This window comes from Oncorhynchus keta, unplaced genomic scaffold, assembly GCF_023373465.1.
Source record: "Oncorhynchus keta strain PuntledgeMale-10-30-2019 unplaced genomic scaffold, Oket_V2 Un_scaffold_17580_pilon_pilon, whole genome shotgun sequence".
Taxonomy (NCBI): domain Eukaryota; kingdom Metazoa; phylum Chordata; class Actinopteri; order Salmoniformes; family Salmonidae; genus Oncorhynchus; species Oncorhynchus keta.
The window spans coordinates 48,099-75,367 of record NW_026290826.1 but is presented as its reverse complement, the minus strand read 5'-3'; the positions used below and the strand labels follow the sequence as shown (position 1 = coordinate 75,367).

General features: G+C 44.5%; 1 protein-coding gene across 9 annotated transcripts in view; it reads left to right on the top strand.

Moving 5' to 3' along the window:
- The window catches only part of eps8a (epidermal growth factor receptor pathway substrate 8a), a 175,792-nt gene that overhangs the window by 117,471 nt on the left and 31,052 nt on the right, over positions 1 to 27,269 (top strand). For all 9 annotated transcript variants that reach the window (XM_052514481.1, XM_052514476.1, XM_052514479.1 and 6 more), the window contains 7 exons: positions 113 to 195; positions 2,589 to 2,725; positions 9,975 to 10,048; positions 13,413 to 13,539; positions 18,038 to 18,126; positions 18,241 to 18,315; positions 21,624 to 21,772. In XM_052514481.1, coding sequence (XP_052370441.1) covers positions 113 to 195; positions 2,589 to 2,725; positions 9,975 to 10,048; positions 13,413 to 13,539; positions 18,038 to 18,126; positions 18,241 to 18,315; positions 21,624 to 21,772 — 734 coding nt within the window. The remainder of the gene's footprint in view (positions 1 to 112; positions 196 to 2,588; positions 2,726 to 9,974; positions 10,049 to 13,412; positions 13,540 to 18,037; positions 18,127 to 18,240; positions 18,316 to 21,623; positions 21,773 to 27,269) is intronic.

Below are 27,269 nucleotides of genomic sequence, written 5' to 3'. Positions count from 1 at the left end.
ACACACACACACACACACACACACACACACACACACACACACACACACACACACACACACACACACACACACACACACACACCCAGTTAGTGATGTATTCTGTCTCCACCAGGCCAACCTGATCCAGGCTGATATAGAGGGGGCCATGATGGATCAGAAGGGAGGCAAGGTGAAGAAGAGGCCTGAAACACTACGGTACAACACCTCTAACTACCTGTCGTCTCTGACTGGACTCTGTACTGTAGTAGAGACTAGAAACACTACGGTACAACACCTCTAACTACCTGTCGTCTCTGACTGGACTCTGTACTGTAGTAGAGACTAGAAACACTACGGTACAACACCTCTAACTACCTGTCGTCTCTGACTGGACTCTGTACTGTAGTAGAGACTAGAAACACTACGGTACAACACCTCTAACTACCTGTCGTCTCTGACTGGACTCTGTACTGTAGTAGAGACTAGAAACACTACGGTACAACACCTCTAACTACCTGTCGTCTCTGACTGGACTCTGTACTGTAGTAGAGACTAGAAACACTACGGTACAACACCTCTAACTACCTGTCGTCTCTGACTGGACTCTGTACTGTAGTAGAGACTAGAAACACTACGCTACAACACCTCTAACTACCTGTCGTCTCTGACTGGACTCTGTACTGTAGTAGAGACTAGAAACACTACGGTACAACACCTCTAACTACCTGTCGTCTCTGACTGGACTCTGTACTGTAGTAGAGACTAGAAACACTACGGTACAACACCTCTAACTACCTGTCGTCTCTGACTGGACTCTGTACTGTAGTAGAGACTAGAAACACTACGGTACAACACCTCTAACTACCTGTCGTCTCTGACTGGACTCTGTACTGTAGTAGAGACTAGAAACACTACGCTACAACACCTCTAACTACCTGTCGTCTCTGACTGGACTCTGTACTGTAGTAGAGACTAGAAACACTACGCTACAACACCTCTAACTACCTGTCGTCTCTGACTGGACTCTGTACTGTAGTAGAGACTAGAAACACTACGGTACAACACCTCTAACTACCTGTCGTCTCTGACTGGACTCATTCTGTTAGAATGGGTTCTTTTGCTTTATAGGGCTCTGTTATAATGGGTTCTGTTACTTTATAGAGCTCTGTTAGAATGGGTTCTGTTACTTTATAGAGCTCTGTTAGAATGGGTTCTGTTACTTTATAGAGCTCTGTTATAATGGGTTCTGTTACTTTATAGGGCTCTGTTATAATGGGTTCTGTTACTTTATAGGGCTCTGTTAGAATGGGTTCTGTTACTTTATAGAGCTCTGTTAGAATGGGTTCTGTTACTTTATAGGGCTCTGTTAGAATGGGTTCTGTTACTTTATAGAGCTCTGTTAGAATGGGTTCTGTTACTTTATAGAGCTCTGTTAGAATGGGTTCTGTTACTTTATAGAGCTCTGTTAGAATGGGTTCTGTTACTTTATAGGGCTCTGTTAGAATGGGTTCTGTTACTTTATAGAGCTCTGTTAGAATGGGTTCTGTTACTTTATAGGGCTCTGTTAGAATGGGTTCTGTTACTTTATAGGGCTCTGTTATAATGGGTTCTGTTACTTTATAGGGCTCTGTTAGAATGGGTTCTGTTACTTTATAGAGCTCTGTTAGAATGGGTTCTGTTACTTTATAGGGCTCTGTTAGAATGGGTTCTGTTACTTTATAGAGCTCTGTTAGAATGGGTTCTGTTACTTTATAGGGCTCTGTTAGAATGGGTTCTGTTACTTTATAGAGCTCTGTTAGAATGGGTTCTGTTACTTTATAGAGCTCTGTTATAATGGGTTCTGTTACTTTATAGGGCTCTGTTAGAATGGGTTCTGTTACTTTATAGAGCTCTGTTAGAATGGGTTCTGTTACTTTATAGAGCTCTGTTAGAATGGGTTCTGTTACTTTATAGAGCTCTGGGTTCTGTTACTTTATAGAGCTCTGGGTTCTGTTACTTTATAGAGCTCTGTTATAATGGGTTCTGTTACTTTATAGAGCTCTGTTAGAATGGGTTCTGTTACTTTATAGGGCTCTGTTAGAATGGGTTCTGTTACTTTATAGAGCTCTGTTAGAATGGGTTCTGTTACTTTATAGAGCTCTGTTAGAATGGGTTCTGTTACTTTATAGAGCTCTGTTATAATGGGTTCTGTTACTTTATAGAGCTCTGTTATAATGGGTTCTGTTACTTTATAGAGCTCTGTTAGAATGGGTTCTGTTACTTTATAGAGCTCTGTTATAATGGGTTCTGTTACTTTATAGAGCTCTGTTATAATGGGTTCTGTTACTTTATAGAGCTCTGTTATAATGGGCTCTGTTAGAATGGGTTCTGTTACTTTATAGGGCTCTGTTAGAATGGGTTATTTTCCTGAAGGTTTTAATATTAAACTGGGCTTGGTATGGGTTTCTGTCGTTGTTAAACTAGTTGTTGTGATTGGCTGGTTTCCATTCCATGGCTGTGTCTGTATCAGTGCTGTATTTGGTGCTGTTTCTATCTGTGAATTGAATCTGGGTCTGGTCTGTATCTGATTGTCTGTCTGCCTCTTCTCTCCTCTTCCCGTACTCCTATAGGATGATTCTGAAGAGTGACGGGGTCATCCCGCCGCCCCCCGTGGCGCCCGCCCCCGAGCCCCCCGCCACCCTCACCCAGTTGGACGTGAGGAGTCGTGTGGCAGCCTGGTCAGCCTGGGCGTCGGAGCAGCAGGACTGTAAGAAAACACATGTTACCGGGACTTACTGAGTCTGGAAGGTTCTGCCTTCTAATAAGCAGGATATCACTCAGCAGTCAATGATATGGCTACATGAATGGACTTGAACAACAGTTTAGTTGAGAGATAGAGCTGTTCTAGGGGTTCAACCAGGGGATAGTTGAGAGATAGAGCTGTTCTAGGGGTTCAACCAGGTGATAGTTGAGAGATAGAGCTGTTCTAGGGGTTCAACCAGGTGATAGTTGAGAGATAGAGCTGTTCTAGGGGTTCAACCAGGGATAGTTGAGAGATAGAGCTGTTCTAGGGGTTCAACCAGGTGATAGTTGAGAGATAGAGCTGTTCTAGGGGTTCAACCAGGGGATAGTTGAGAGATAGAGCTGTTCTAGGGGTTCAACCAGGGGATAGTTGAGAGATAGAGCTGTTCTAGGGGTTCAAGATAGAGCCAGGGGTTCAACCAGGGGATAGTTGAGAGATAGAGCTGTTCTAGGGGTTCAACCAGGGGATAGTTGAGAGATAGAGCTGTTCTAGGGGTTCAACCAGGGGATAGTTGAGAGATAGAGCTGTTCTAGGGGTTCAACCAGGTGATAGTTGAGAGATAGAGCTGTTCTAGGGGTTCAACCAGGGGATAGTTGAGAGATAGAGCTGTTCTAGGGGTTCAACCAGGTGATAGTTGAGAGATAGAGCTGTTCTAGGGGTTCAACCAGGTGATAGTTGAGAGATAGAGCTGTTCTAGGGGTTCAACCAGGGATAGTTGAGAGATAGAGCTGTTCTAGGGGTTCAACCAGGGGATAGTTGAGAGATAGAGCTGTTCTAGGGGTTCAACCAGGGGATAGTTGAGAGATAGAGCTGTTCTAGGGGTTCAACCAGGGGATAGTTGAGAGATAGAGCTGTTCTAGGGGTTCAAACCAGGGGATAGTTGAGAGATAGAGCTGTTCTAGGGGTTCAACCAGGGGATAGTTGGGAGATAGAGCTGTTCTAGGGGTTCAACCAGGGGATAGTTGAGAGATAGAGCTGTTCTAGGGGTTCAACCAGGGGATAGTTGAGAGATAGAGCTGTTCTAGGGGTTCAACCAGGGGATAGTTGAGAGATAGAGCTGTTCTAGGGGTTCAACCAGGGGATAGTTGAGAGATAGAGCTGTTCTAGGGGTTCAACCAGGGGATAGTTGAGAGATAGAGCTGTTCTAGGGGTTCAACCAGGGATAGTTGAGAGATAGAGCTGTTCTAGGGGTTCAACCAGGGGATAGTTGAGAGATAGAGCTGTTCTAGGGGTTCAACCAGGGGATAGTTGAGAGATAGAGCTGTTCTAGGGGTTCAACCAGGGGATAGTTGAGAGATAGAGCTGTTCTAGGGGTTCAACCAGGGGATAGTTGAGAGATAGAGCTGTTCTAGGGGTTCAACCAGGGGATAGTTGAGAGATAGAGCTGTTCTAGGGGTTCAACCAGGGGATAGTTGAGAGATAGAGCTGTTCTAGGGGTTCAACCAGGGGATAGTTGAGAGATAGAGCTGTTCTAGGGGTTCAACCAGGGATAGTTGAGAGATAGAGCTGTTCTAGGGGTTCAACCAGGGATAGTTGAGAGATAGAGCTGTTCTAGGGGTTCAACCAGGGGATAGTTGAGAGATAGAGCTGTTCTAGGGGTTCAACCAGGGGATAGTTGAGAGATAGAGCTGTTCTAGGGGTTCAACCAGGGGATAGTTGAGAGATAGAGCTGTTCTAGGGGTTCAACCAGGTGATAGTTGAGAGATAGAGCTGTTCTAGGGGTTCAACCAGGGGATAGTTGAGAGATAGAGCTGTTCTAGGGGTTCAACCAGGTGATAGTTGAGAGATAGAGCTGTTCTAGGGGTTCAACCAGGGGATAGTTGAGAGATAGAGCTGTTCTAGGGGTTCAACCAGGTGATAGTTGAGAGATAGAGCTGTTCTAGGGGTTCAACCAGGTGATAGTTGAGAGATAGAGCTGTTCTAGGGGTTCAACCAGGTGATAGTTGAGAGATAGAGCTGTTCTAGGGGTTCAACCAGGGGATAGTTGAGAGATAGAGCTGTTCTAGGGGTTCAACCAGGTGATAGTTGAGAGATAGAGCTGTTCTAGGGGTTCAACCAGGGATAGTTGAGAGATAGAGCTGTTCTAGGGGTTCAACCAGGTGATAGTTGAGAGATAGAGCTGTTCTAGGGGTTCAACCAGGGGATAGTTGAGAGATAGAGCTGTTCTAGGGGTTCAACCAGGGATAGTTGAGAGATAGAGCTGTTCTAGGGGTTCAACCAGGTGATAGTTGAGAGATAGAGCTGTTCTAGGGGTTCAACCAGGTGATAGTTGAGAGATAGAGCTGTTCTAGGGGTTCAACCAGGGATAGTTGAGAGATAGAGCTGTTCTAGGGGTTCAACCAGGGGATAGTTGAGAGATAGAGCTGTTCTAGGGGTTCAACCAGGGGATAGTTGAGAGATAGAGCTGTTCTAGGGGTTCAACCAGGTGATAGTTGAGAGATAGAGCTGTTCTAGGGGTTCAACCAGGGATAGTTGAGAGATAGAGCTGTTCTAGGGGTTCAACCAGGGATAGTTGAGAGATAGAGCTGTTCTAGGGGTTCAACCAGGTGATAGTTGAGAGATAGAGCTGTTCTAGGGGTTCAACCAGGTGATAGTTGAGAGATAGAGCTGTTCTAGGGGTTCAACCAGGGATAGTTGAGAGATAGAGCTGTTCTAGGGGTTCAACCAGGGATAGTTGAGAGATAGAGCTGTTCTAGGGGTTCAACCAGGGGATAGTTGAGAGATAGAGCTGTTCTAGGGGTTCAACCAGGGGATAGTTGAGAGATAGAGCTGTTCTAGGGGTTCAACCAGGGATAGTTGAGAGATAGAGCTGTTCTAGGGGTTCAACCAGGTGATAGTTGAGAGATAGAGCTGTTCTAGGGTTCAACCAGGGGATAGTTGGGAGATAGAGCTGTTCTAGGGGTTCAACCAGGTGATAGTTGAGAGATAGAGCTGTTCTAGGGGTTCAACCAGGGGATAGTTGAGAGATAGAGCTGTTCTAGGGGTTCAACCAGGGGATAGTTGAGAGATAGAGCTGTTCTAGGGGTTCAACCAGGGGATAGTTGAGAGATAGAGCTGTTCTAGGGGTTCAACCAGGTGATAGTTGAGAGATAGAGCTGTTCTAGGGGTTCAACCAGGGGATAGTTGAGAGATAGAGCTGTTCTAGGGGTTCAACCAGGGGATAGTTGAGAGATAGAGCTGTTCTAGGGGTTCAACCAGGTGATAGTTGAGAGATAGAGCTGTTCTAGGGGTTCAACCAGGTGATAGTTGAGAGATAGAGCTGTTCTAGGGGTTCAACCAGGGGATAGTTGAGAGATAGAGCTGTTCTAGGGGTTCAACCAGGGGATAGTTGAGAGATAGAGCTGTTCTAGGGGTTCAACCAGGGGATAGTTGAGAGATAGAGCTGTTCTAGGGGTTCAACCAGGTGATAGTTGAGAGATAGAGCTATTCTAGGGGTTCAACCAGGGATAGTTGAGAGATAGAGCTGTTCTAGGGGTTCAACCAGGGATAGTTGAGAGATAGAGCTGTTCTAGCCCTCCCCCTCTTCCCTTCCTCCCTCTTCAACCAGGTGATAGTTGAGAGATAGAGCTGTTCTAGGGGTTCAACCAGGTGATAGTTGAGAGATAGAGCTGTTCTAGGGGTTCAACCAGGTGATAGTTGAGAGATAGAGCTGTTCTAGGGGTTCAACCATGTGATAGTTGAGAGATAGAGCTGTTCTAGGGGTTCAACCAGGGATAGTTGAGAGATAGAGCTGTTCTAGGGGTTCAACCAGGTGATAGTTGAGAGATAGAGCTGTTCTAGGGGTTCAACCAGGGGATAGTTGAGAGATAGAGCTGTTCTAGGGGTTCAACCAGGGATAGTTGAGTGATAGAGCTGTTCTAGGGGTTCAACCAGGTGATAGTTGAGAGATAGAGCTGTTCTAGGGGTTCAACCAGGGGATAGTTGAGAGATAGAGCTGTTCTAGGGGTTCAACCAGGTGATAGTTGAGAGATAGAGCTGTTCTAGGGGTTCAACCAGGTGATAGTTGGGAGATAGAGCTGTTCTAGGGGTTCAACGATGTTGAGGGATAGTTGAGAGATAGAGCTGTTCTAGGGGTTCAACCAGGTGATAGTTGAGAGATAGAGCTGTTCTAGGGGTTCAACCAGGGGATAGTTGAGAGATAGAGCTGTTCTAGGGGTTCAACCAGGTGATAGTTGAGAGATAGAGCTGTTCTAGGGGTTCAACCAGGTGATAGTTGAGAGATAGAGCTGTTCTAGGGGTTCAACCAGGGGATAGTTGAGAGATAGAGCTGTTCTAGGGGTTCAACCAGGTGATAGTTGAGAGATAGAGCTGTTCTAGGGGTTCAACCAGGTGATAGTTGAGAGATAGAGCTGTTCTAGGGGTTCAACCAGGGATAGTTGAGAGATAGAGCTGTTCTAGGGGTTCAACCAGGTGATAGTTGAGAGATAGAGCTGTTCTAGGGGTTCAACCAGGTGATAGTTGAGAGATAGAGCTGTTCTAGGGGTTCAACCAGGTGATAGTTGAGAGATAGAGCTGTTCTAGGGGTTCAACCAGGTGATAGTTGAGAGATAGAGCTGTTCTAGGGGTTCAACCAGGTGATAGTTGAGAGATAGAGCTGTTCTAGGGGTTCAACCAGGGGATAGTTGAGAGATAGAGCTGTTCTAGGGGTTCAACCAGGTGATAGTTGAGAGATAGAGCTGTTCTAGGGGTTCAACCAGGTGATAGTTGAGAGATAGAGCTGTTCTAGGGGTTCAACCAGGTGATAGTTGAGAGATAGAGCTATTCTAGGGGTTCAACCAGGTGATAGTTGAGAGATAGAGCTGTTCTAGGGGTTCAACCAGGTGATAGTTGAGAGATAGAGCTGTTCTAGGGGTTCAACCAGTGATAGTTGAGAGATAGAGCTGTTCTAGGGGTTCAACCAGGTGACAGTTGAGAGATAGAGCTGTTCTAGGGGTTCAACCAGGTACCAGTTGAGAGATAGAGCTGTTCTAGGGGTTCAACCATGTGATAGTTGGGAGATAGAGCTGTTCTAGGGGTTCAACCAGGTACCAGTTGAGAGATAGAGCTGTTCTAGGGGTTCAACCATGTGATAGTTGGGAGATAGAGCTGTTCTAGGGGTTCAACCAGGTGATAGTTGAGAGATAGAGCTGTTCTAGGGGTTCAACCAGGGGATAGTTGAGAGATAGAGCTGTTCTAGGGGTTCAACCAGGTGATAGTTGAGAGATAGAGCTGTTCTAGGGGTTCAACCAGGGATAGTTGAGAGATAGAGCTGTTCTAGGGGTTCAACCAGGTGATAGTTGAGAGATAGAGCTGTTCTAGGGGTTCAACCAGGTGATAGTTGAGAGATAGAGCTGTTCTAGGGGTTCAACCAGGTACCAGTTGAGAGATAGAGCTGTTCTAGGGGTTCAACCAGGTGATAGTTGGGAGATAGAGCTGTTCTAGGGGTTCAACCAGGTGATAGTTGAGAGATAGAGCTGTTCTAGGGGTTCAACCAGGTGATAGTTGAGAGATAGAGCTGTTCTAGGGGTTCAACCAGGTGATAGTTGAGAGATAGAGCTGTTCTAGGGGTTCAACCAGGTGATAGTTGAGAGATAGAGCTGTTCTAGGGGTTCAACCAGGTGATAGTTGAGAGATAGAGCTGTTCTAGGGGTTCAACCAGGTGATAGTTGAGAGATAGAGCTGTTCTAGGGGTTCAACCAGGTGATAGTTGAGAGATAGAGCTGTTCTAGGGGTTCAACCAGGTGATAGTTGAGAGATAGAGCTGTTCTAGGGGTTCAACCAGGTGATAGTTGAGAGATAGAGCTGTTCTAGGGGTTCAACCAGGTGATAGTTGAGAGATAGAGCTGTTCTAGGGGTTCAACCAGGTGATAGTTGAGAGATAGAGCTGTTCTAGGGTTCAACCAGGTGATAGTTGAGAGATAGAGCTGTTCTAGGGGTTCAACCAGGTGATAGTTGAGAGATAGAGCTGTTCTAGGGGTTCAACCAGGTGATAGTTGAGAGATAGAGCTGTTCTAGGGGTTCAACCAGGGATAGTTGAGATAGAGCTGTTCTAGGGGTTCAACCAGGTACCAGTTGGGAGATAGAGCTGTTCTAGGGGTTCAACCAGGGGATAGTTGGGAGATAGAGCTGTTCTAGGGGTTCAACCAGGGGATAGTTGAGAGATAGAGCTGTTCTAGGGGTTCAACCAGGTGATAGTTGAGTGATAGAGCTGTTCTAGGGGTTCAACCAGGTGATAGTTGAGAGATAGAGCTGTTCTAGGGGTTCAACCAGGTGATAGTTGAGAGATAGAGCTGTTCTAGGGGTTCAACCAGGTGATAGTTGAGAGATAGAGCTGTTTGCCAGGCGTTGTTGGTTAAGAGCCTGTAAGTTTCATGGTCAAGTCTACATACCTGTTGTGTTCGGCGCATGTGACAAATAACATTTGATTTGAGAATAAAATCATTGGGAAGATCACTGTTCTAATGCCCTTCTCTTTCCCCTCCTCCCCCTCCTCCCTCTCTTCCCCCTACCTCTCTTTCCCCTCCCCTCTCCTCCCCCTCCTCCCCCTCTTCCCTCTCCTCCCCCTCTTCCCTTTCCTCCCTCTCTTCCCCCTCCTCCCTCTCTCCTCCCCCCTCTTCCCCTCTCCCCTCTCCTCCCCCTCCCCCTTCCTTTCCTCCCTCTCTTCCCCCTCCTCCCTCTCTTTCCCTCCCCCTCTCCTCCCCCTCTCTCCTCCTCCTCCCCCCTCTTCCCCCTCCCCTCTCCTCCCCTCTTCCCTCTCCTCCCCCTCCTCCCTTCCTCCCTCTCTTCCCCCTCCTCTCTCTCCTCTCCCCTCTTCCCTCTCCTCCCTCTCGTCCCTCTCCTCCCCTCCTCCCTCTCATCCCTCTCCTCCCCTCTTCCCTCTCTTCCTTCCCTCTCCTCCCTCTCCTCCCCCTTCCCCTGTTCTCTTCCCCTCTTCCCTCTCCTCCCCCTCTCGTCCCTCTCCTCCCCTGTTCTCCTCCCTCTCCTCCCCACTATTAGGAGCTCCTCCCTCTCCTCCCTGTTCTCCTCCCTATTAGGAGCTGTCAGTAGTCCCTCTCAGTAGTCTCCCAAGGATACTCTGTCCCTCTCCTCCCTCTCGTCCCTCTCTCTCCTCCCCACTATTAGGAGCTCCTCCCTCTCTGTAGTAACCTCCCTCTCCTCCCCTCCTCCCTCTTGTCCCTCTCCTCCCCCTCCTCCCCCTCCTCCTCCTCCTCCTCCTCCTCCCCTCCTCTATCAGATGATAAACAGCCTCAGTATTCTGACCAGAATGAACCTTCGGAGATGATGGCTATCAGAGTGGATCGAGACGTGGTGAGTGTTTCCCCCTGTCCGTCCAGATACCACATACTGATACCGTCTGTCTGTCAGTCCATCTACCTCGCTCTTCGGTCGTTTGTTTGTTTCTTCAATACTGCAGACTGATGAGTAGTTTCTCCAAGAGGCTGATCTGGAGTCAGGTCTTCAGTCGTTTGTTTGTTTCTTCAATACTGCAGACTGATGAGTAGTTTCTCCTGTAGAGGCTGATCTGGAGTCAGGTCTTCAGTCGTTTGTTTGTTTCTTCAATACTGCAGACTGATGAGTAGTTTCTCCTAGAGGCTGATCTGGAGTCAGGTCCTCAGTCGTTTGTTTGTTTCTTCAATACTGCAGACTGATGAGTCGTTTCACCTAGAGGCTGATCTGGAGTCAGGTCTTCAGTCGTTAGTTTGTTTCTTCAATACTGCAGACTGATGAGTAGTTTCACCGAGAGACTGATCTGTAGTCAGTTTCAGACATATATAGGTGCTTCTAATACTAACCAATAGAACACGGCTGTAGTAACAACAAGGATACACCACTATTAGGAGTCTTGGATCAGTAGTCTGTTCTGTAGTAACAACAAGGATACACCACTATTAGGAGCTGTAGATCAGTAGTCTGTTCTGTAGTAACAACAAGGATACACCACTATTAGGAGCTGTAGATCAGTAGTCTGTTCTGTAGTAACAACAAGGATACACCACTATTAGGAGCTGTAGATCAGTAGTCTGTTCTGTAGTAACAACAAGGATACACCACTATTAGGAGCTGTAGATCAGTAGTCTGTTCTGTAGTAACAACAAGGATACACCACTATTAGGAGCTGTAGATCAGTAGTCTGTTCTGTTCTGTAGTAACAACAAGGATAAGGATACACCACTATTAGGAGCTGTAGATCAGTAGTCTGTTCTGTAGTAACACTATTAGGAGCAAGGATACACCACTATTAGGAGCTGTAGATCAGTAGTCTGTTCTGTAGTAACAACAAGGATACACCACTATTAGGAGCTGTAGATCAGTAGTCTGTTCTGTAGTAACAACAAGGATACACCACTATTAGGAGCTGTTCTGTAGATCAGTAGTCTGTTCTGTAGTAACAACAAGGATACACCACTATTAGGAGCTGTAGATCAGTAGTCTGTTCTGTAGTAACAACAAGGATACACCACTATTAGGAGCTGTAGATCAGTAGTCTGTTCTGGAGCTGTAGTAGTAACAACAAGGATACACCACTATTAGGAGCTGTAGATCAGTAGTCTGTTCTGTAGTAACAACAAGGATACACCACTATTAGGAGCTGTAGATCAGTAGTCTGTTCTGTAGTAACAACAAGGATACACCACTATTAGGAGCTGTAGATCAGTAGTCTGTTCTGTAGTAACAACAAGGGATACACCACTATTAGGATACACCACTATTAGGAGCTGTAGATCAGTAGTCTGTTCTGTAGTAACAACAAGGATACACCACTATTAGGAGCTGTAGATCAGTAGTCTGTTCTGTAGTAACAACAAGGATACACCACTATTAGGAGCTGTAGATCAGTAGTCTGTTCTGTAGTAACAACAAGGATACACCACTATTAGGAGCTGTAGATCAGTAGTCTGTTCTGTAGTAACAACAAGGATACACCACTATTAGTCTGTAGATCAGTAGTCTGTTCTGTAGTAACAACAAGGATACACCACTATTAGGAGCTGTAGATCAGTAGTCTGTTCTGTAGTAAGTCTGTTCTGTAGTAACAAGGATACACCACTATTAGGAGCTGTAGATCAGTAGTCTGTTCTGTAGTAACAACAAGGATACACCACTATTAGGAGCTGTAGATCAGTAGTCTGTTCTGTAGTAACAACAAGGATACACCACTATTAGGAGCTGTCAGTATCAGTAGTCTGTTCTGTAGTAACAACAAGGATACACCACTATTAGGAGCTGTAGATCAGTAGTCTGTTCTGTAGTAACGACAAGGATACACCACTATTAGGAGCTGTAGATCAGTAGTCTGTTCTGTAGTAACGACAAGGATACACCACTATTAGGAGCTGTAGATCAGTAGTCTGTTCTGTAGTAACAACAAGGATACACCACTATTAGGAGCTGTAGATCAGTAGTCTGTTCTGTAGTAACAACAAGGATACACCACTATTAGGAGCTGTAGATCAGTAGTCTGTTCTGTAGTAACAACAAGGATACACCACTATTAGGAGCTGTAGATCAGTAGTCTGTTCTGTATCAGTAGTATTAGGAGCTGTTCTGTAGTAACAACAAGGATACACCACTATTAGGAGCTGTAGATCAGTAGTCTGTTCTGTAGTAACAACAAGGATACACCACTATTAGGAGCTGTAGATCAGTAGTCTGTTCTGTAGTAGTACACCACTATTAGGAGCTGTAGATCAGTAGTCTGTTCTGTATATACACCACTATTAGGAGCTGTAGATCAGTAGTCTGTTCTGTAGTAACAACAAGGATACACCACTATTAGGAGCTGTAGATCAGTAGTCTGTTCTGTAGTAACAACAAGGATACACCACTATTAGGAGCTGTAGATCAGTAGTCTGTTCTGTAGTAACAACAAGGATACACCACTATTAGGAGCTGTAGATCAGTAGTCTGTTCTGTAGTAACAACAAGGATACACCACTATTAGGAGCTGTAGGATACACCACTATTAGGAGCTGTAGATCAGTAGTCTGTTCTGTAGTAACAACAAGGATACACCACTATTAGGAGCTGTAGATCAGTAGTCTGTTCTGTAGTCTGTTCTGTAGTAACTGTTCTGTAGTAACACAAGGATACACCACTATTAGGAGCTGTAGATCAGTAGTCTGTTCTGTAGTAACAACAAGGATACACCACTATTAGGAGCTGTAGATCAGTAGTCTGTTCTGTAGTAACAACAAGGATACACCACTATTAGGAGCTGTAGATCAGTAGTCTGTTCTGTAGTAACAACAAGGAGACACCACTATTAGGAGCTGTAGATCAGTAGTCTGTTCTATAGTAACAACAAGGATACACCACTATTAGGAGCTGTAGATCAGTAGTCTGTTCTGTAGTTAATCATTACAGATTTAAAGTAAATGCAACATGTGATACAGTATGAGGTACTACACCTCCTCTTCCACGCTATTCTTTTTCACCAAGCTTGGAAAATACACAGAGAAGAGATAAACAGGGACTGCTGTTGTAAAGGGAAGTCCTAGTGTTTTACACTGATTGACTATAGCAGCATCTCCAGCAACAACAACAACAGCTCATGTTGAGCCTGGCAGCGACTGTCAATCTACACCTACATCACATGACTTCATTTAGTGATTAACAAAGGAAGTCCGTCTGTGGTTGTGTGCCTTTTAAACACTACTGTCTTCTCTTGCAGCAAATCCTGAACCACATTCTGGACCACATCGAGTTCTTCGTGACCAAACTGCAGAAAGCGGCTGAGGCCTTCAACGAGCTCTCAAAGAGGAAGAAATCTAAAAAGAACAAGAAGAAGGGACCCGGAGGTGGGTGTTGTAGTGCTTTAGATCTAGTTTGTAGTCCTTCTGGCCTGGTCCTGATCTTCATTCTTCTGTCCATGACCTCGTTACTGTTGGGTGGTGTAGTTCTTTAGATCTAGTTTGCTGCTCTAGTTCTTTAGATCTAGTTTGTAGTCCTTCTGGCCTGGTCCTGATCTTCATTCTTCTGTCCATGACCTCGTTACTGTTGGGTGGTGTAGTTCTTTAGATCTAGTTTGTAGTCTGTTCTGGCCTGGTCCTGATCTTCATTCTTCTGTCCATGACCTCGTTATTGTTGGGTGTTGTAGTTCTTTAGATCTAGTTTGTAGTCTTTCTGGCCTGGTCCTGATCTTCATTCTTCTGTCCATGACCTCGTTACTGTTGGGTGGTGTAGTTCTTTAGATCTAGTTTGTAGTCTTTCTGGCCTGGTCCTGATCTTCATTCTACTCTCCATGACCTCGTTACTGTTGGGTGGTGTAGTTCTTTAGATCTAGTTTGTAGTCGTTCTGGCCTGGTCCTGATCTTCATTCTACTCTCCATGACCTCATTACTGTTGGGTGGTGTAGTTCTTTAGATCTAGTTTGTAGTCCTTCTGGCCTGGTCCTGATCTTCATTCTACTCTCCGTGACCTCGTTACTGTTGGGTGGTGTAGTTCTTTAGATCTAGTTTGTAGTCTTTCTGGCCTGGTCCTGATCTTCATTCTACTCTCCGTGACCTCGTTACTGTTGGGTGGTGTAGTTCTTTAGATCTAGTTTGTAGTCTTTCTGGCCTGGTCCTGATCTTCATTCTACTCTCCGTGACCTCGTTACTGTTGGGTGGTGTAGTTCTTTAGATCTAGTTTGTAGTCCTTCTGGCCTGGTCCTGATCTTCATTCTACTCTCCGTGACCTCGTTACTGTTGGGTGGTGTAGTTCTTTAGATCTAGTTTGTCGTCCTTCTGGCTGGCCTGGTCCTGATCTTCATTCTACTCTCCATGACCTCGTTACTGTTGGGTGGTGTAGTTCTTTAGATCTAGTTTGTCGTCCTTCTGGCCTGGTCCTGATCTTCATTCTACTCTCCGTGACCTCGTTACTGTTGGGTGGTGTAGTTCTTTAGATCTAGTTTGTAGTCTTTCTGGCCTGGTCCTGATCTTCATTCTACTCTCCATGACCTCGTTACTGTTGGGTGGTGTAGTTCTTTAGATCTAGTTTGTAGTCCTTCTGGCCTGGTCCTGATCTTCATTCTACTCTCCATGACCTCGTTACTGTTGGGTGGTGTAGTTCTTTAGATCTAGTTTGTAGTCCTTCTGGCCTGGTCCTGATCTTCATTCTACTGTCCATGACCTCGTTACTGTTGGGTGGTGTAGTTCTTTAGATCTAGTTTGCTGCTCTAGTTCTTTAGATCTAGTTTGTAGTCCTTCTGGCCTGGTCCTGATCTTCATTCTACTCTCCATGACCTCGTTACTGTTGGGTGGTGTAGTTCTTTAGATCTAGTTTGTCGTCCTTCTGGCCTGGTCCTGATCTTCATTCTACTCTCCATGACCTCGTTACTGTTGGGTGGTGTAGTTCTTTAGATCTAGTTTGTAGTCTTTCTGGCCTGGTCCTGATCTTCATTCTACTCTCCATGACCTCGTTACTGTTGGGTGGTGTAGTTCTTTAGATCTAGTTTTAGACCTTCATTCTACTCTCCATGACCTGTTACTGTTGGGTGGTGTAGTTCTTTAGATCTAGTTTGTCGTCCTTCTGGCCTGGTCCTGATCTTCATTCTACTCTCCATGACCTCGTTACTGTTGGGTGGTGTAGTTCTTTAGATCTAGTTTGTCGTCCTTCTGGCCTGGTCCTGATCTTCATTCTACTCTCCATGACCTCGTTACTGTTGGGTGGTGTAGTTCTTTAGATCTAGTTTGTCGTCCTTCTGGCCTGGTCCTGATCTTCATTCTACTCTCCATGACCTCGTTACTGTTGGGTGGTGTAGTTCTTAGATCTAGTTTGTAGTCCTTCTGGCCTGGTCCTGATCTTCATTTACTCTCAAAACTGGAGTTCTTTAGACAGTTTAGTCGTCCTTCTGGCCTGGTCCTGAACAATTGACCTGTTGCTGTGACTAGTGACTAGTGACTGTCCTACTGTAATACTGTATGTACTAGAATACTGTATGTACTAGACTGTGACTAGTGACTGTCCTACTGTAATACTGTATGTATCTAGACTAGTGACTAGTGACTGTCCTACTGTAATACTGTATGTACTTTAGACTAGTGACTGTCCTACTGTAATACTGTATGTACTAGACTAGTGACTAGTGACTGTGCAATACTGTATGTACTAGACTAGTGACTAGTGACTGTCCTACTGTAATACTGTATGTACTTAGACTAGTGACTAGTGACTGTCCTACTGTAATACTGTATGTGTACAACGACTATCCTAGACTAGTGACTAGTGACTAGTGACTGTCCTACTGTAATACTGTATGTATTAGACTAGTGACTAGTGACTGTCCTACTGTAATACTGTATGTACTAGACTAGTGACTAGTGACTAGTGACTAGTCCTACTGTAATACTGTATGTACTAGACTAGTGACTAGTGACTGTAGTGACTAGTGACTGTAATACTGTATGTACTAGACTAGTGACTAGTGACTGTAATACTGTATGTACTAGACTAGTGACTAGTGACTAGTGACTAGTCCTACTGTAATACTGTATGTACTAGACTAGACTAGTGACTAGTGACTGTCCTACTGTAATACTGTATGTACTAGACTAGTGACTAGTGACTAGTGACTGTCCTACTGTAATACTGTATGTACTAGACTAGTGACTAGTGACTGTCCTACTGTAATACTGTATGTACTAGACTAGTGACTGTCCTACTGTAATACTGTATGTACTAGACTAGTGGACTGTCCTACTGTAATACTGTATGTACTAGACTAGTGACTGTCCTACTGTAATACTGTATGTACTAGACTAGTGACTGTCCTACTGTAATACTGTATGTACTAGACTAGTGACTAGTGACTGTCCTACTGTAATACTGTATGTACTAGACTAGTGACTAGTGACTGTCCTACTGTAATACTGTATGTACTAGACTAGTGACTAGTGACTGTCCTACTGTAATACTGTATGTACTAGACTAGGGACTGTCCTACTGTAATACTGTATGTACTAGACTAGTGACTGTCCTACTGTAATACTGTATGTACTAGACTAGTGACTGTCCTACTGTAATACTGTATGTACTAGACTAGGGACTGTCCTACTGTAATACTGTATGTACTAGACTAGGGACTGTCCTACTGTAATACTGTATGTACTAGACTAGTGACTAGTGACTGTCCTACTGTAATACTGTATGTACTAGACTAGTGACTGTCCTACTGTAATACTGTATGTACTAGACTAGTGACTAGTGACTGTCCTACTGTAATACTGTATGTACTAGACTAGTGACTGTCCTACTGTAATACTGTATGTACTAGACTAGTGACTAGTGACTGTCCTACTGTAATACTGTATGTACTAGACTAGTGACTAGTGACTGTCCTACTGTAATACTGTATGTACTAGACTAGTGACTAGTGACTGTCCTACTGTAATACTGTATGTACTAGACTAGTGACTAGTGACTGTCCTACTGTAATACTGTATGTACTAGACTAGTGACTAGTGACTGTCCTACTGTAATACTGTATGTACTAGACTAGTGACTAGTGACTAGTGACTGTCCTACTGTAATACTGTATGTATTAGACTAGTGACTAGTGACTGTCCTACTGTAATACTGTATGTACTAGACTAGTGACTAGTGACTGTCCTACTGTAATACTGTATGTACTAGACTAGTGACTAGTGACTGTCCTACTGTAATACTGTATGTACTAGACTAGGGACTGTCCTACTGTAATACTGTATGTACTAGACTAGTGACTAGTGACTGTCCTACTGTAATACTGTATGTACTAGACTAGGGACTGTCCTACTGTAATACTGTATGTACTAGACTAGGGACTGTCCTACTGTAATACTGTATGTACTAGACTAGGGACTAGTGACTGTCCTACTGTAATACTGTGTGTACTAGACTAGTGACTAGTGACTGTCCTACTGTAATACTGTATGTACTAGACTAGTGACTAGTGACTGTCCTACTGTAATACTGTATGTACTAGACTAGTGACTAGTGACTGTCCTACTGTAATACTGTATGTACTAGACTAGTGACTAGTGACTGTCCTACTGTAATACTGTATGTACTAGACTAGTGACTAGTGACTGTCCTACTGTAATACTGTATGTACTAGACTAGTGACTAGTGACTGTCCTACTGTAATACTGTGTGTACTAGACTAGTGACTGTCCTACTGTAATACTGTATGTACTAGACTAGGGACTATCCTACTGTAATACTGTATGTACTAGACTAGTGACTAGTGACTGTCCTACTGTAATACTGTGTGTACTAGACTAGGGACTGTCCTACTGTAATACTGTGTTACATGTCATGTCTCTCTCTGTCCACCAGAGGGAGTGCTAACACTGCGAGCCAAGCCTCCCACTCAGGAGGAGTTTGTTGACTGTTTCCAGAAGTTCAAACATGCCTTCAACCTGCTGGTAAGACACCAAAGATGAATGATGTTATTTAATATATACTTTAACTGTAAAAATAACACACAAAAAACATCTAACATTATTTTACATTTGTATGACTTTCCATGTCTCCTCCAGGGGAAGTTGAAGTCCCACATCCAGAACCCCAGCGCTGATGATCTGGTCCACTTCCTGTTCACACCACTCAGGATGGTGAGAGAAAGACTGCTCTACTCTGTTATTCCATGTTATGTTCCTGTTCACACCAGTCAGGATGGTGAGAGACAGACTGCTCTGCTCTGTTATGCATGGTTAAGCCAGATTCCACTCCACTCCGTCCCCACAACCTTCCAGGTGATCCAGACCTCTGGAGGGTCAGAGCTGGCTAAGAGCCTAGGGGTTAGTGGTGAGGGTTAGGGTTAGGGTAATGGTTTAAGAGCCTAGTAGTTAGTGGTGAGGGTTAGGGTAATGGTTTAAGAGCCTAGTAGTTAGTGGTGAGGGTTAGGGTAATGGTTTAAGAGCCTAGTAGTTAGTGGTGAGGGTTAGGGTAATGGTTTAAGAGCCTAGTAGTTAGTGGTGAGGGTTAGGGTAATGGTTTAATAGCCTAGTAGTTAGTGGTGAGGTTAGGGTAATGGTTTAAGAGCCTAGTAGTTAGTGGTGAGGGTTAGGTTGGTTTAAGAGCCTATTCATGAGTGGTGAGGGTTAGGATGGTTTAAGAGCCTAGTAGTTAGTGGTGAGGTTTAGGGTAATGGTTTAAGAGCCTAGTAGTTAGTGGTGAGGGTAATGGTTTAAGAGCCTAGTCGTTAGTGGTGAGGGTTAGGGTAATGGTTTAAGAGCCTAGTAGTTAGTGGTGAGGGTTAGGGTAATGGTTTAAGAGCCTAGTAGTTAGTGGTGAGGGTTAGGGTAATGGTTTAAGAGCCTAGTCGTTAGTGGTGAGGATAATGGTTTAAACTCTTCTCCTCCAGGTGATCCAGACCTCTGGAGGGACAGAGCTGGCTAAGAGCCTAGTCGTTAGTGATGAGGGTTAGGGTAATGGTTTAAGAGCCTAGTCGTTAGTGATGAGGATAATGGTTTAAGAGCCTAGTAGTTAGTGGTGAGGGTTAGGGTAATGGTTTAAGAGCCTAGTAGTTAGTGGTGAGGGTTAGGGTAATGGTTTAAGAGCCTAGTAGTTAGTGGTGAGGGTTAGGGTAATGGTTTAAGCCTAGTAGTTAGTGGTGAGGGTTAGGGTAATGGTTTAAGAGCCTAGTAGTTAGTGGTGAGGGTTAGGGTAATGGTTTAAGAGCCTAGTAGTTAGTGGTGAGGGTTAGGTTAATGGTTTAAGAGCCTAGTAGTTAGTGGTGAGGGTTAGGGTAATGGTTTAAGAGCCTAGTAGTTAGTGGTGAGGGTTAGGGTAGTGGTTTAAGAGCCTATTCATTAGTGGTGAGGGTTAGGATAATGGTTTAAGAGCCTAGTAGTTAGTGGTGAGGGTTAGGGTAATGGTTTAAGAGCCTAGTCGTTAGTGATGAGGATAATGGTTTAAGAGCCTAGTAGTTAGTGGTGAGGGTTAGGGTAATGGTTTAAGAGCCATTAGTGGTGAGGGTTAGGGTAATGGTTTAAGAGCCTAGTAGTTAGTGGTGAGGGTTAGGGTAATGGTTTAAGAGCCTAGTCGTTAGTGATGAGGATAATGGTTTAAACTCTTCTCCTCCAGGTGATCCAGACCTCTGGAGCTAGTAGTTAGTGGTGAGGGTTAGGGTAATGGTTTAAGAGCCTAGTAGTTAGTGGTGAGGGTTAGGGTAATGGTTTAAGAGCCTAGTAGTTAGTGGTGAGGATAATGGTTTAAACTCTTCTCCTCCAGGTGATCCAGACCTCTGGAGGGACAGAGCTGGCTAAGAGCTTAGTAGTTAGTGGTGAGGGTTAGGGTAATGGTTTAAGAGCCTAGGAGTTAGTGGTTAGGGTAATGGTTTAAGAGCCTAGTCGTTAGTGGTGAGGATAATGGTTTAAACTCTTCTCCTCCAGGTGATCCAGACCTCTGGAGGGACAGAGCTGGCTAAGAGCCTAGTCGTTAGTGATGAGGGTTAGGGTAATGGTTTAAGAGCCTAGTAGTTAGTGGTTAGGGTAATGGTTTAAGAGCCTAGTAGTTAGTGGTGAGGGTTAGGGTAATGGTTTAAGAGCCTAGTAGTTAGTGGTGAGGGTTAGGGTAATGGTTTAAGAGCCTAGTAGTTAGTGGTGAGGGTTAGGGTAATGGTTTAAGAGCCTAGTAGTTAGTGGTGAGGGTTAGGGTAATGGTTTAAGAGCCTAGTAGTTAGTGGTGAGGGTTAGGGTAATGGTTTAAGAGCCTAGTAGTTAGTGGTGAGGGTTAGGGTAATGGTTTAAGAGCCTAGGAGTTAGTGGTTAGGGTAATGGTTTAAGAGCCTAGTCGTTAGTGGTGAGGATAATGGTTTAAACTCTTCTCCTCCAGGTGATCCAGACCTCTGGAGGGACAGAGCTGGCTAAGAGCCTAGTAGTTAGTGGTGAGGGTTAGGGTAATGGTTTAAGAGCCTAGTAGTTAGTGGTGAGGGTTAGGGTAATGGTTTAAGAGCCTAGTCGTTAGTGATGAGGATAATGGTTTAACCTCTTCTCCTCCAGGTGATCCAGACCTCTGGAGGGACAGAGCTGGCTAAGAGCCTAGTAGTTAGTGGTGAGGGTTAGGGTAATGGTTTAAGAGCCTAGTAGTTAGTGGTGAGGGTTAGGGTAATGGTTTAAGAGCCTAGTCGTTAGTGATGAGGATAATGGTTTAACCTCTTCTCCTCCAGGTGATCCAGACCTCTGGAGGGACAGAGCTGGCTAAGAGCCTAGTAGTTAGTGGTGAGGGTTAGGGTAATGGTTTAAGAGCCTAGTCGTTAGTGATGAGGATAATGGTTTAAACTCTTCTCCTCCAGGTGATCCAGACCTCTGGAGGGACAGAGCTGGCTAAGAGCCTAGTAGTTAGTGGTGAGGGTTAGGGTAATGGTTTAAGAGCCTAGTAGTTAGTGATGAGGGTTAGGGTAATGGTTTAAACTCTTCTCCTCCAGGTGATCCAGACCTCTGGAGGGACAGAGCTGGCTAAGAGCCTAGTAGTTAGTGGTTAGGGTAATGGTTTAAGAGCCTAGTGGTTAGTGATGAGGGTTAGGGTAATGGTTTAAGAGCCTAGTCGTTAGTGATGAGGATAATGGTTTAACCTCTTCTCCTCCAGGTGATCCAGACCTCTGGAGGGACAGAGCTGGCTAAGAGCCTAGTAGTTAGTGGTGAGGGTTAGGGTAATGGTTTAAGAGCCTAGTAGTTAGTGGTGAGGGTTAGGGTAATGGTTTAAGAGCCTAGTAGTTAGTGGTGAGGGTTAGGGTAATGGTTTAAGAGCCTAGTAGTTAGTGGTGAGGGTTAGGGTAATGGTTTAAGAGCCTAGTAGTTAGTGGTGAGGGTTAGGGTAATGGTTTAAGAGCCTAGTAGTTAGTGGTGAGGGTTAGGGTAATGGTTTAAGAGCCTAGTCGTTAGTGATGAGGATAATGGTTTAACCTCTTCTCCTCCAGGTGATCCAGACCTCTGGAGGGACAGAGCTGGCTAAGAGCGTGGTGGTTCCTCTGTTGACCATAGAGGCTATAGACTTCCTGCACTCAGCTGGGACGGCAGAAGAAAGACACCTGTGGGTTGCCCTGGGGGAGGGGTGGACCAAGTGCAGGTAGGAGGTTAGAGGTCACGACGGGGTTAACATGGGGTCATAGGGGCTATAGACTTCCTGCACTCAGCTGGGACGGCAGAAGAAAGACACCTGTGGGTTACCCTGGGGGAGGGGTGGACCAAGTGCAGGTAGGAGGTTAGAGGTCACGACGGGGTTAACATGGGGTCATAGAGGCTATAGACTTCCTGCACTCAGCTGGGACGGCAGAAGAAAGACACCTGTGGGTCGCCCTGGGGGAGGGGTGGACCAAGTGCAGGTAGGAGGTTAGAGGTCACGACGGGGTTAACATGGGGTCATAGGGGGTGAATGTTTGGTTAACGTGGGTTTAACGGTAATATCGGTCTCCAACCTCTTCATTAAAGCATCTTCTGTTCACTTACTGATGGAGTGACACCATTATGTTAGTCTAACTGAGATGCTGCTGTATGGAGTAACACCATTATGTTAGTCTAACTGAGATGCTGCTGTATGGAGTAACACCATTATGTTAGTCTAACTGAGATGCTGCTGTATGGAGTAACACCATTATGTTAGTCTACCTGAGATGCTGCTGTATGGAGTGACACCATTATGTTAGTCTAACTGAGATGCTGCTGTATGGAGTGACACCATTATGTTAGTCTAACTGAGATGCTGCTGTATGGAGTGACACCATTATGTTAGTCTAACTGAGATGCTGCTGTATGGAGTGACACCATTATGTTAGTCTAACTGAGATGCTGCTGTATGGAGTGACACCATTATGTTAGTCTAACTGAGATGCTGCTGTATGGAGTGACACCATTATGTTAGTCTAACTGAGATGCTGCTGTATGGAGTGACACCATTATGTTAGTCTAACTGAGATGCTGCTGTATGGAGTAACACCATTATGTTAGTCTACCTGAGATGCTGCTGTATGGAGTGACACCATTATGTTAGTCTACCTGGGATGCTGCTGTATGGAGTGACACCATTATGTTAGTCTACCTGAGATGCTGCTGTATGGAGTGACACCATTATGTTAGTCTACCTGAGATGCTGCTGTATGGAGTAACACCATTATGTTAGTCTACCTGGGATGCTGCTGTATGCAGTAACACCATTATGTTAGTCTAACTGAGATGCTGCTGTATGGAGTGACACCATTATGTTAGTCTAACTGAGATGCTGCTGTATGGAGTGACACCATTATGTTAGTCTACCTGAGATGCTGCTGTATGGAGTGACACCATTATGTTAGTCTACCTGAGATGCTGCTGTATGGAGTGACACCATTATGTTAGTCTAACTGAGATGCTGCTGTATGGAGTGACACCATTATGTTAGTCTAACTGAGATGCTGCTGTATGGAGTGACACCATTATGTTAGTCTAACTGAGATGCTGCTGTATGGAGTGACACCATTATGTTAGTCTACCTGAGATGCTGCTGTATGGAGTGACACCATTATGTTAGTCTAACTGAGATGCTGCTGTATGGAGTGACACCATTATTTTAGTCTAACTGAGATGCTGCTGTATGGAGTGACACCATTATTTTAGTCTAACTGGGATGCTGCTGTATGGAGTGACACCATTATGTTAGTCTACCTGAGATGCTGCTGTATGGAGTGACACCATTATGTTAGTCTACCTGAGATGCTGCTGTATGGAGTGACACCATTATGTTAGTCTACCTGGGATGCTGCTGTATGGAGTAACACCATTATGTTAGTCTAACTGAGATGCTGCTGTATGGAGTGACACCATTATGTTAGTCTAACTGAGATGCTGCTGTATGGAGTAACACCATTATGTTAGTCTACCTGGGATGCTGCTGTATGGAGTGACACCATTATGTTAGTCTACCTGAGATGCTGCTGTATGGAGTGACACCATTATGTTAGTCTACCTGAGATGCTGCTGTATGGAGTGACACCATTATGTTAGTCTAACTGAGATGCTGCTGTATGGAGTGACACCATTATGTTAGTCTACCTGAGATGCTGCTGTATGGAGTGACACCATTATGTTAGTCTAACTGAGATGCTGCTGTATGGAGTGACACCATTATGTTAGTCTAACTGAGATGCTGCTGTATGGAGTGACACCATTATGTTAGTCTAACTGAGATGCTGCTGTATGGAGTAACACCATTATGTTAGTCTAACTGAGATGCTGCTGTATGGAGTGACACCATTATGTTAGTCTACCTGAGATGCTGCTGTATGGAGTGACACCATTATGTTAGTCTAACTGAGATGCTGCTGTATGGAGTGACACCATTATGTTAGTCTAACTGAGATGCTGCTGTATGGAGTGACACCATTATGTTAGTCTAACTGAGATGCTGCTGTATGGAGTGACACCATTATGTTAGTCTACCTGAGATGCTGCTGTATGGAGTGACACCATTATGTTAGTCTACCTGAGATGCTGCTGTATGGAGTGACACCATTATGTTAGTCTACCTGGGATGCTGCTGTATGGAGTAACACCATTATGTTAGTCTACCTGAGATGCTGCTGTATGGAGTGACACCATTATGTTAGTCTACCTGAGATGCTGCTGTATGGAGTCACACCATTATGTTAGTCTAACTGAGATGCTGCTGTATGGAGTGACACCATTATGTTAGTCTAACTGAGATGCTGCTGTATGGAGTCACACCATTATGTTAGTCTAACTGAGATGCTGCTGTATGGAGTGACACCATTATGTTAGTCTAACTGAGATGCTGCTGTATGGAGTGACACCATTATGTTAGTCTAACTGGGATGCTGCTGTATGGAGTGACACCATTATGTTAGTCTAACTGAGATGCTGCTGTATGGAGTGACACCATTATGTTAGTCTAACTGGGATGCTGCTGTATGGAGTGACACCATTATTTTAGTCTAACTGGGATGCTGCTGTATGGAGTGACACCATTATTTTAGTCTACCTGAGATGCTGCTGTATGGAGTGACACCATTATGTTAGTCTACCTGAGATGCTGCTGTATGGAGTGACACCATTATGTTAGTCTAACTGAGATGCTGCTGTATGGAGTAACACCATTATGTTAGTCTACCTGGGATGCTGCTGTATGGAGTAACACCATTATTTTAGTCTACCTGGGATGCTGCTGTATGGAGTAACACCATTATGTTAGTCTAACTGAGATGCTGCTGTATGGAGTGACACCATTATGTTAGTCTACCTGAGATGCTGCTGTATGGAGTGACACCATTATGTTAGTCTAACTGAGATGCTGCTGTATGGAGTGACACCATTATTTTAGTCTACCTGAGATGCTGCTGTATGGAGTAACACCATTATTTTAGTCTACCTGGGATGCTGCTGTATGGAGTAACACCATTATGTTAGTCTACCTGAGATGCTGCTGTATGGAGTGACACCATTATGTTAGTCTACCTGAGATGCTGCTGTATGGAGTAACACCATTATGTTAGTCTACCTGAGATGCTGCTGTATGGAGTGACACCATTATGTTAGTCTACCTGAGATGCTGCTGTATGGAGTAACACCATTATGTTAGTCTACCTGAGATGCTGCTGTATGGAGTGACACCATTATGTTAGTCTACCTGAGATGCTGCTGTATGGAGTGACACCATTATGTTAGTCTACCTGAGATGCTGCTGTATGGAGTGACACCATTATGTTAGTCTAACTGAGATGCTGCTGTATGGAGTAACACCATTATTTTAGTCTACCTGAGATGCTGCTGTATGGAGTAACACCATTATGTTAGTCTAACTGAGATGCTGCTGTATGGAGTAACACCATTATGTTAGTCTACCTGAGATGCTGCTGTATGGAGTGACACCATTATGTTAGTCTAACTGAGATGCTGCTGTATGGAGTGACACCATTATGTTAGTCTAACTGAGATGCTGCTGTATGGAGTGACACCATTATGTTAGTCTAACTGAGATGCTGCTGTATGGAGTGACACCATTATGTTAGTCTACCTGGGATGCTGCTGTATGGAGTGACACCATTATGTTAGTCTACCTGAGATGCTGCTGTATGGAGTGACACCATTATGTTAGTCTACCTGGGATGCTGCTGTATGGAGTAACACCATTATGTTAGTCTACCTGAGATGCTGCTGTATGGAGTGACACCATTATGTTAGTCTAACTGAGATGCTGCTGTATGGAGTCACACCATTATGTTAGTCTAACTGAGATGCTGCTGTATGGAGTGACACCATTATGTTAGTCTAACTGAGATGCTGCTGTATGGAGTCACACCATTATGTTAGTCTAACTGAGATGCTGCTGTATGGAGTGACACCATTATGTTAGTCTAACTGAGATGCTGCTGTATGGAGTGACACCATTATTTTAGTCTAACTGAGATGCTGCTGTATGGAGTGACACCATTATGTTAGTCTAACTGAGATGCTGCTGTATGGAGTGACACCATTATGTTAGTCTAACTGAGATGCTGCTGTATGGAGTGACACCATTATTTTAGTCTAACTGAGATGCTGCTGTATGGAGTGACACCATTATTTTAGTCTACCTGAGATGCTGCTGTATGGAGTGACACCATTATGTTAGTCTACCTGAGATGCTGCTGTATGGAGTGACACCATTATGTTAGTCTAACTGAGATGCTGCTGTATGGAGTAACACCATTATGTTAGTCTACCAGAGATGCTGCTGTATGGAGTAACACCATTATTTTAGTCTACCTGGGATGCTGCTGTATGGAGTAACACCATTATGTTAGTCTAACTGAGATGCTGCTGTATGGAGTGACACCATTATGTTAGTCTACCTGAGATGCTGCTGTATGGAGTGACACCATTATGTTAGTCTAACTGAGATGCTGCTGTATGGAGTGACACCATTATTTTAGTCTACCTGAGATGCTGCTGTATGGAGTAACACCATTATGTTAGTCTACCTGGGATGCTGCTGTATGGAGTAACACCATTATGTTAGTCTACCTGAGATGCTGCTGTATGGAGTGACACCATTATGTTAGTCTAACTGAGATGCTGCTGTATGGAGTAACACCATTATGTTAGTCTAACTGAGATGCTGCTGTATGGAGTGACACCATTATGTTAGTCTACCTGAGATGCTGCTGTATGGAGTAACACCATTATGTTAGTCTACCTGAGATGCTGCTGTATGGAGTGACACCATTATGTTAGTCTACCTGAGATGCTGCTGTATGGAGTGACACCATTATGTTAGTCTACCTGAGATGCTGCTGTATGGAGTGACACCATTATGTTAGTCTAACTGAGATGCTGCTGTATGGAGTAACACCATTATTTTAGTCTAACTGAGATGCTGCTGTATGGAGTGACACCATTATTTTAGTCTAACTGAGATGCTGCTGTATGGAGTAACACCATTATTTTAGTCTAACTGAGATGCTGCTGTATGGAGTAACACCATTATTTTAGTCTACCTGAGATGCTGCTGTATGGAGTAACACCATTATTTTAGTCTAACTGAGATGCTGCTGTATGGAGTAACACCATTATTTTAGTCTAACTGAGATGCTGCT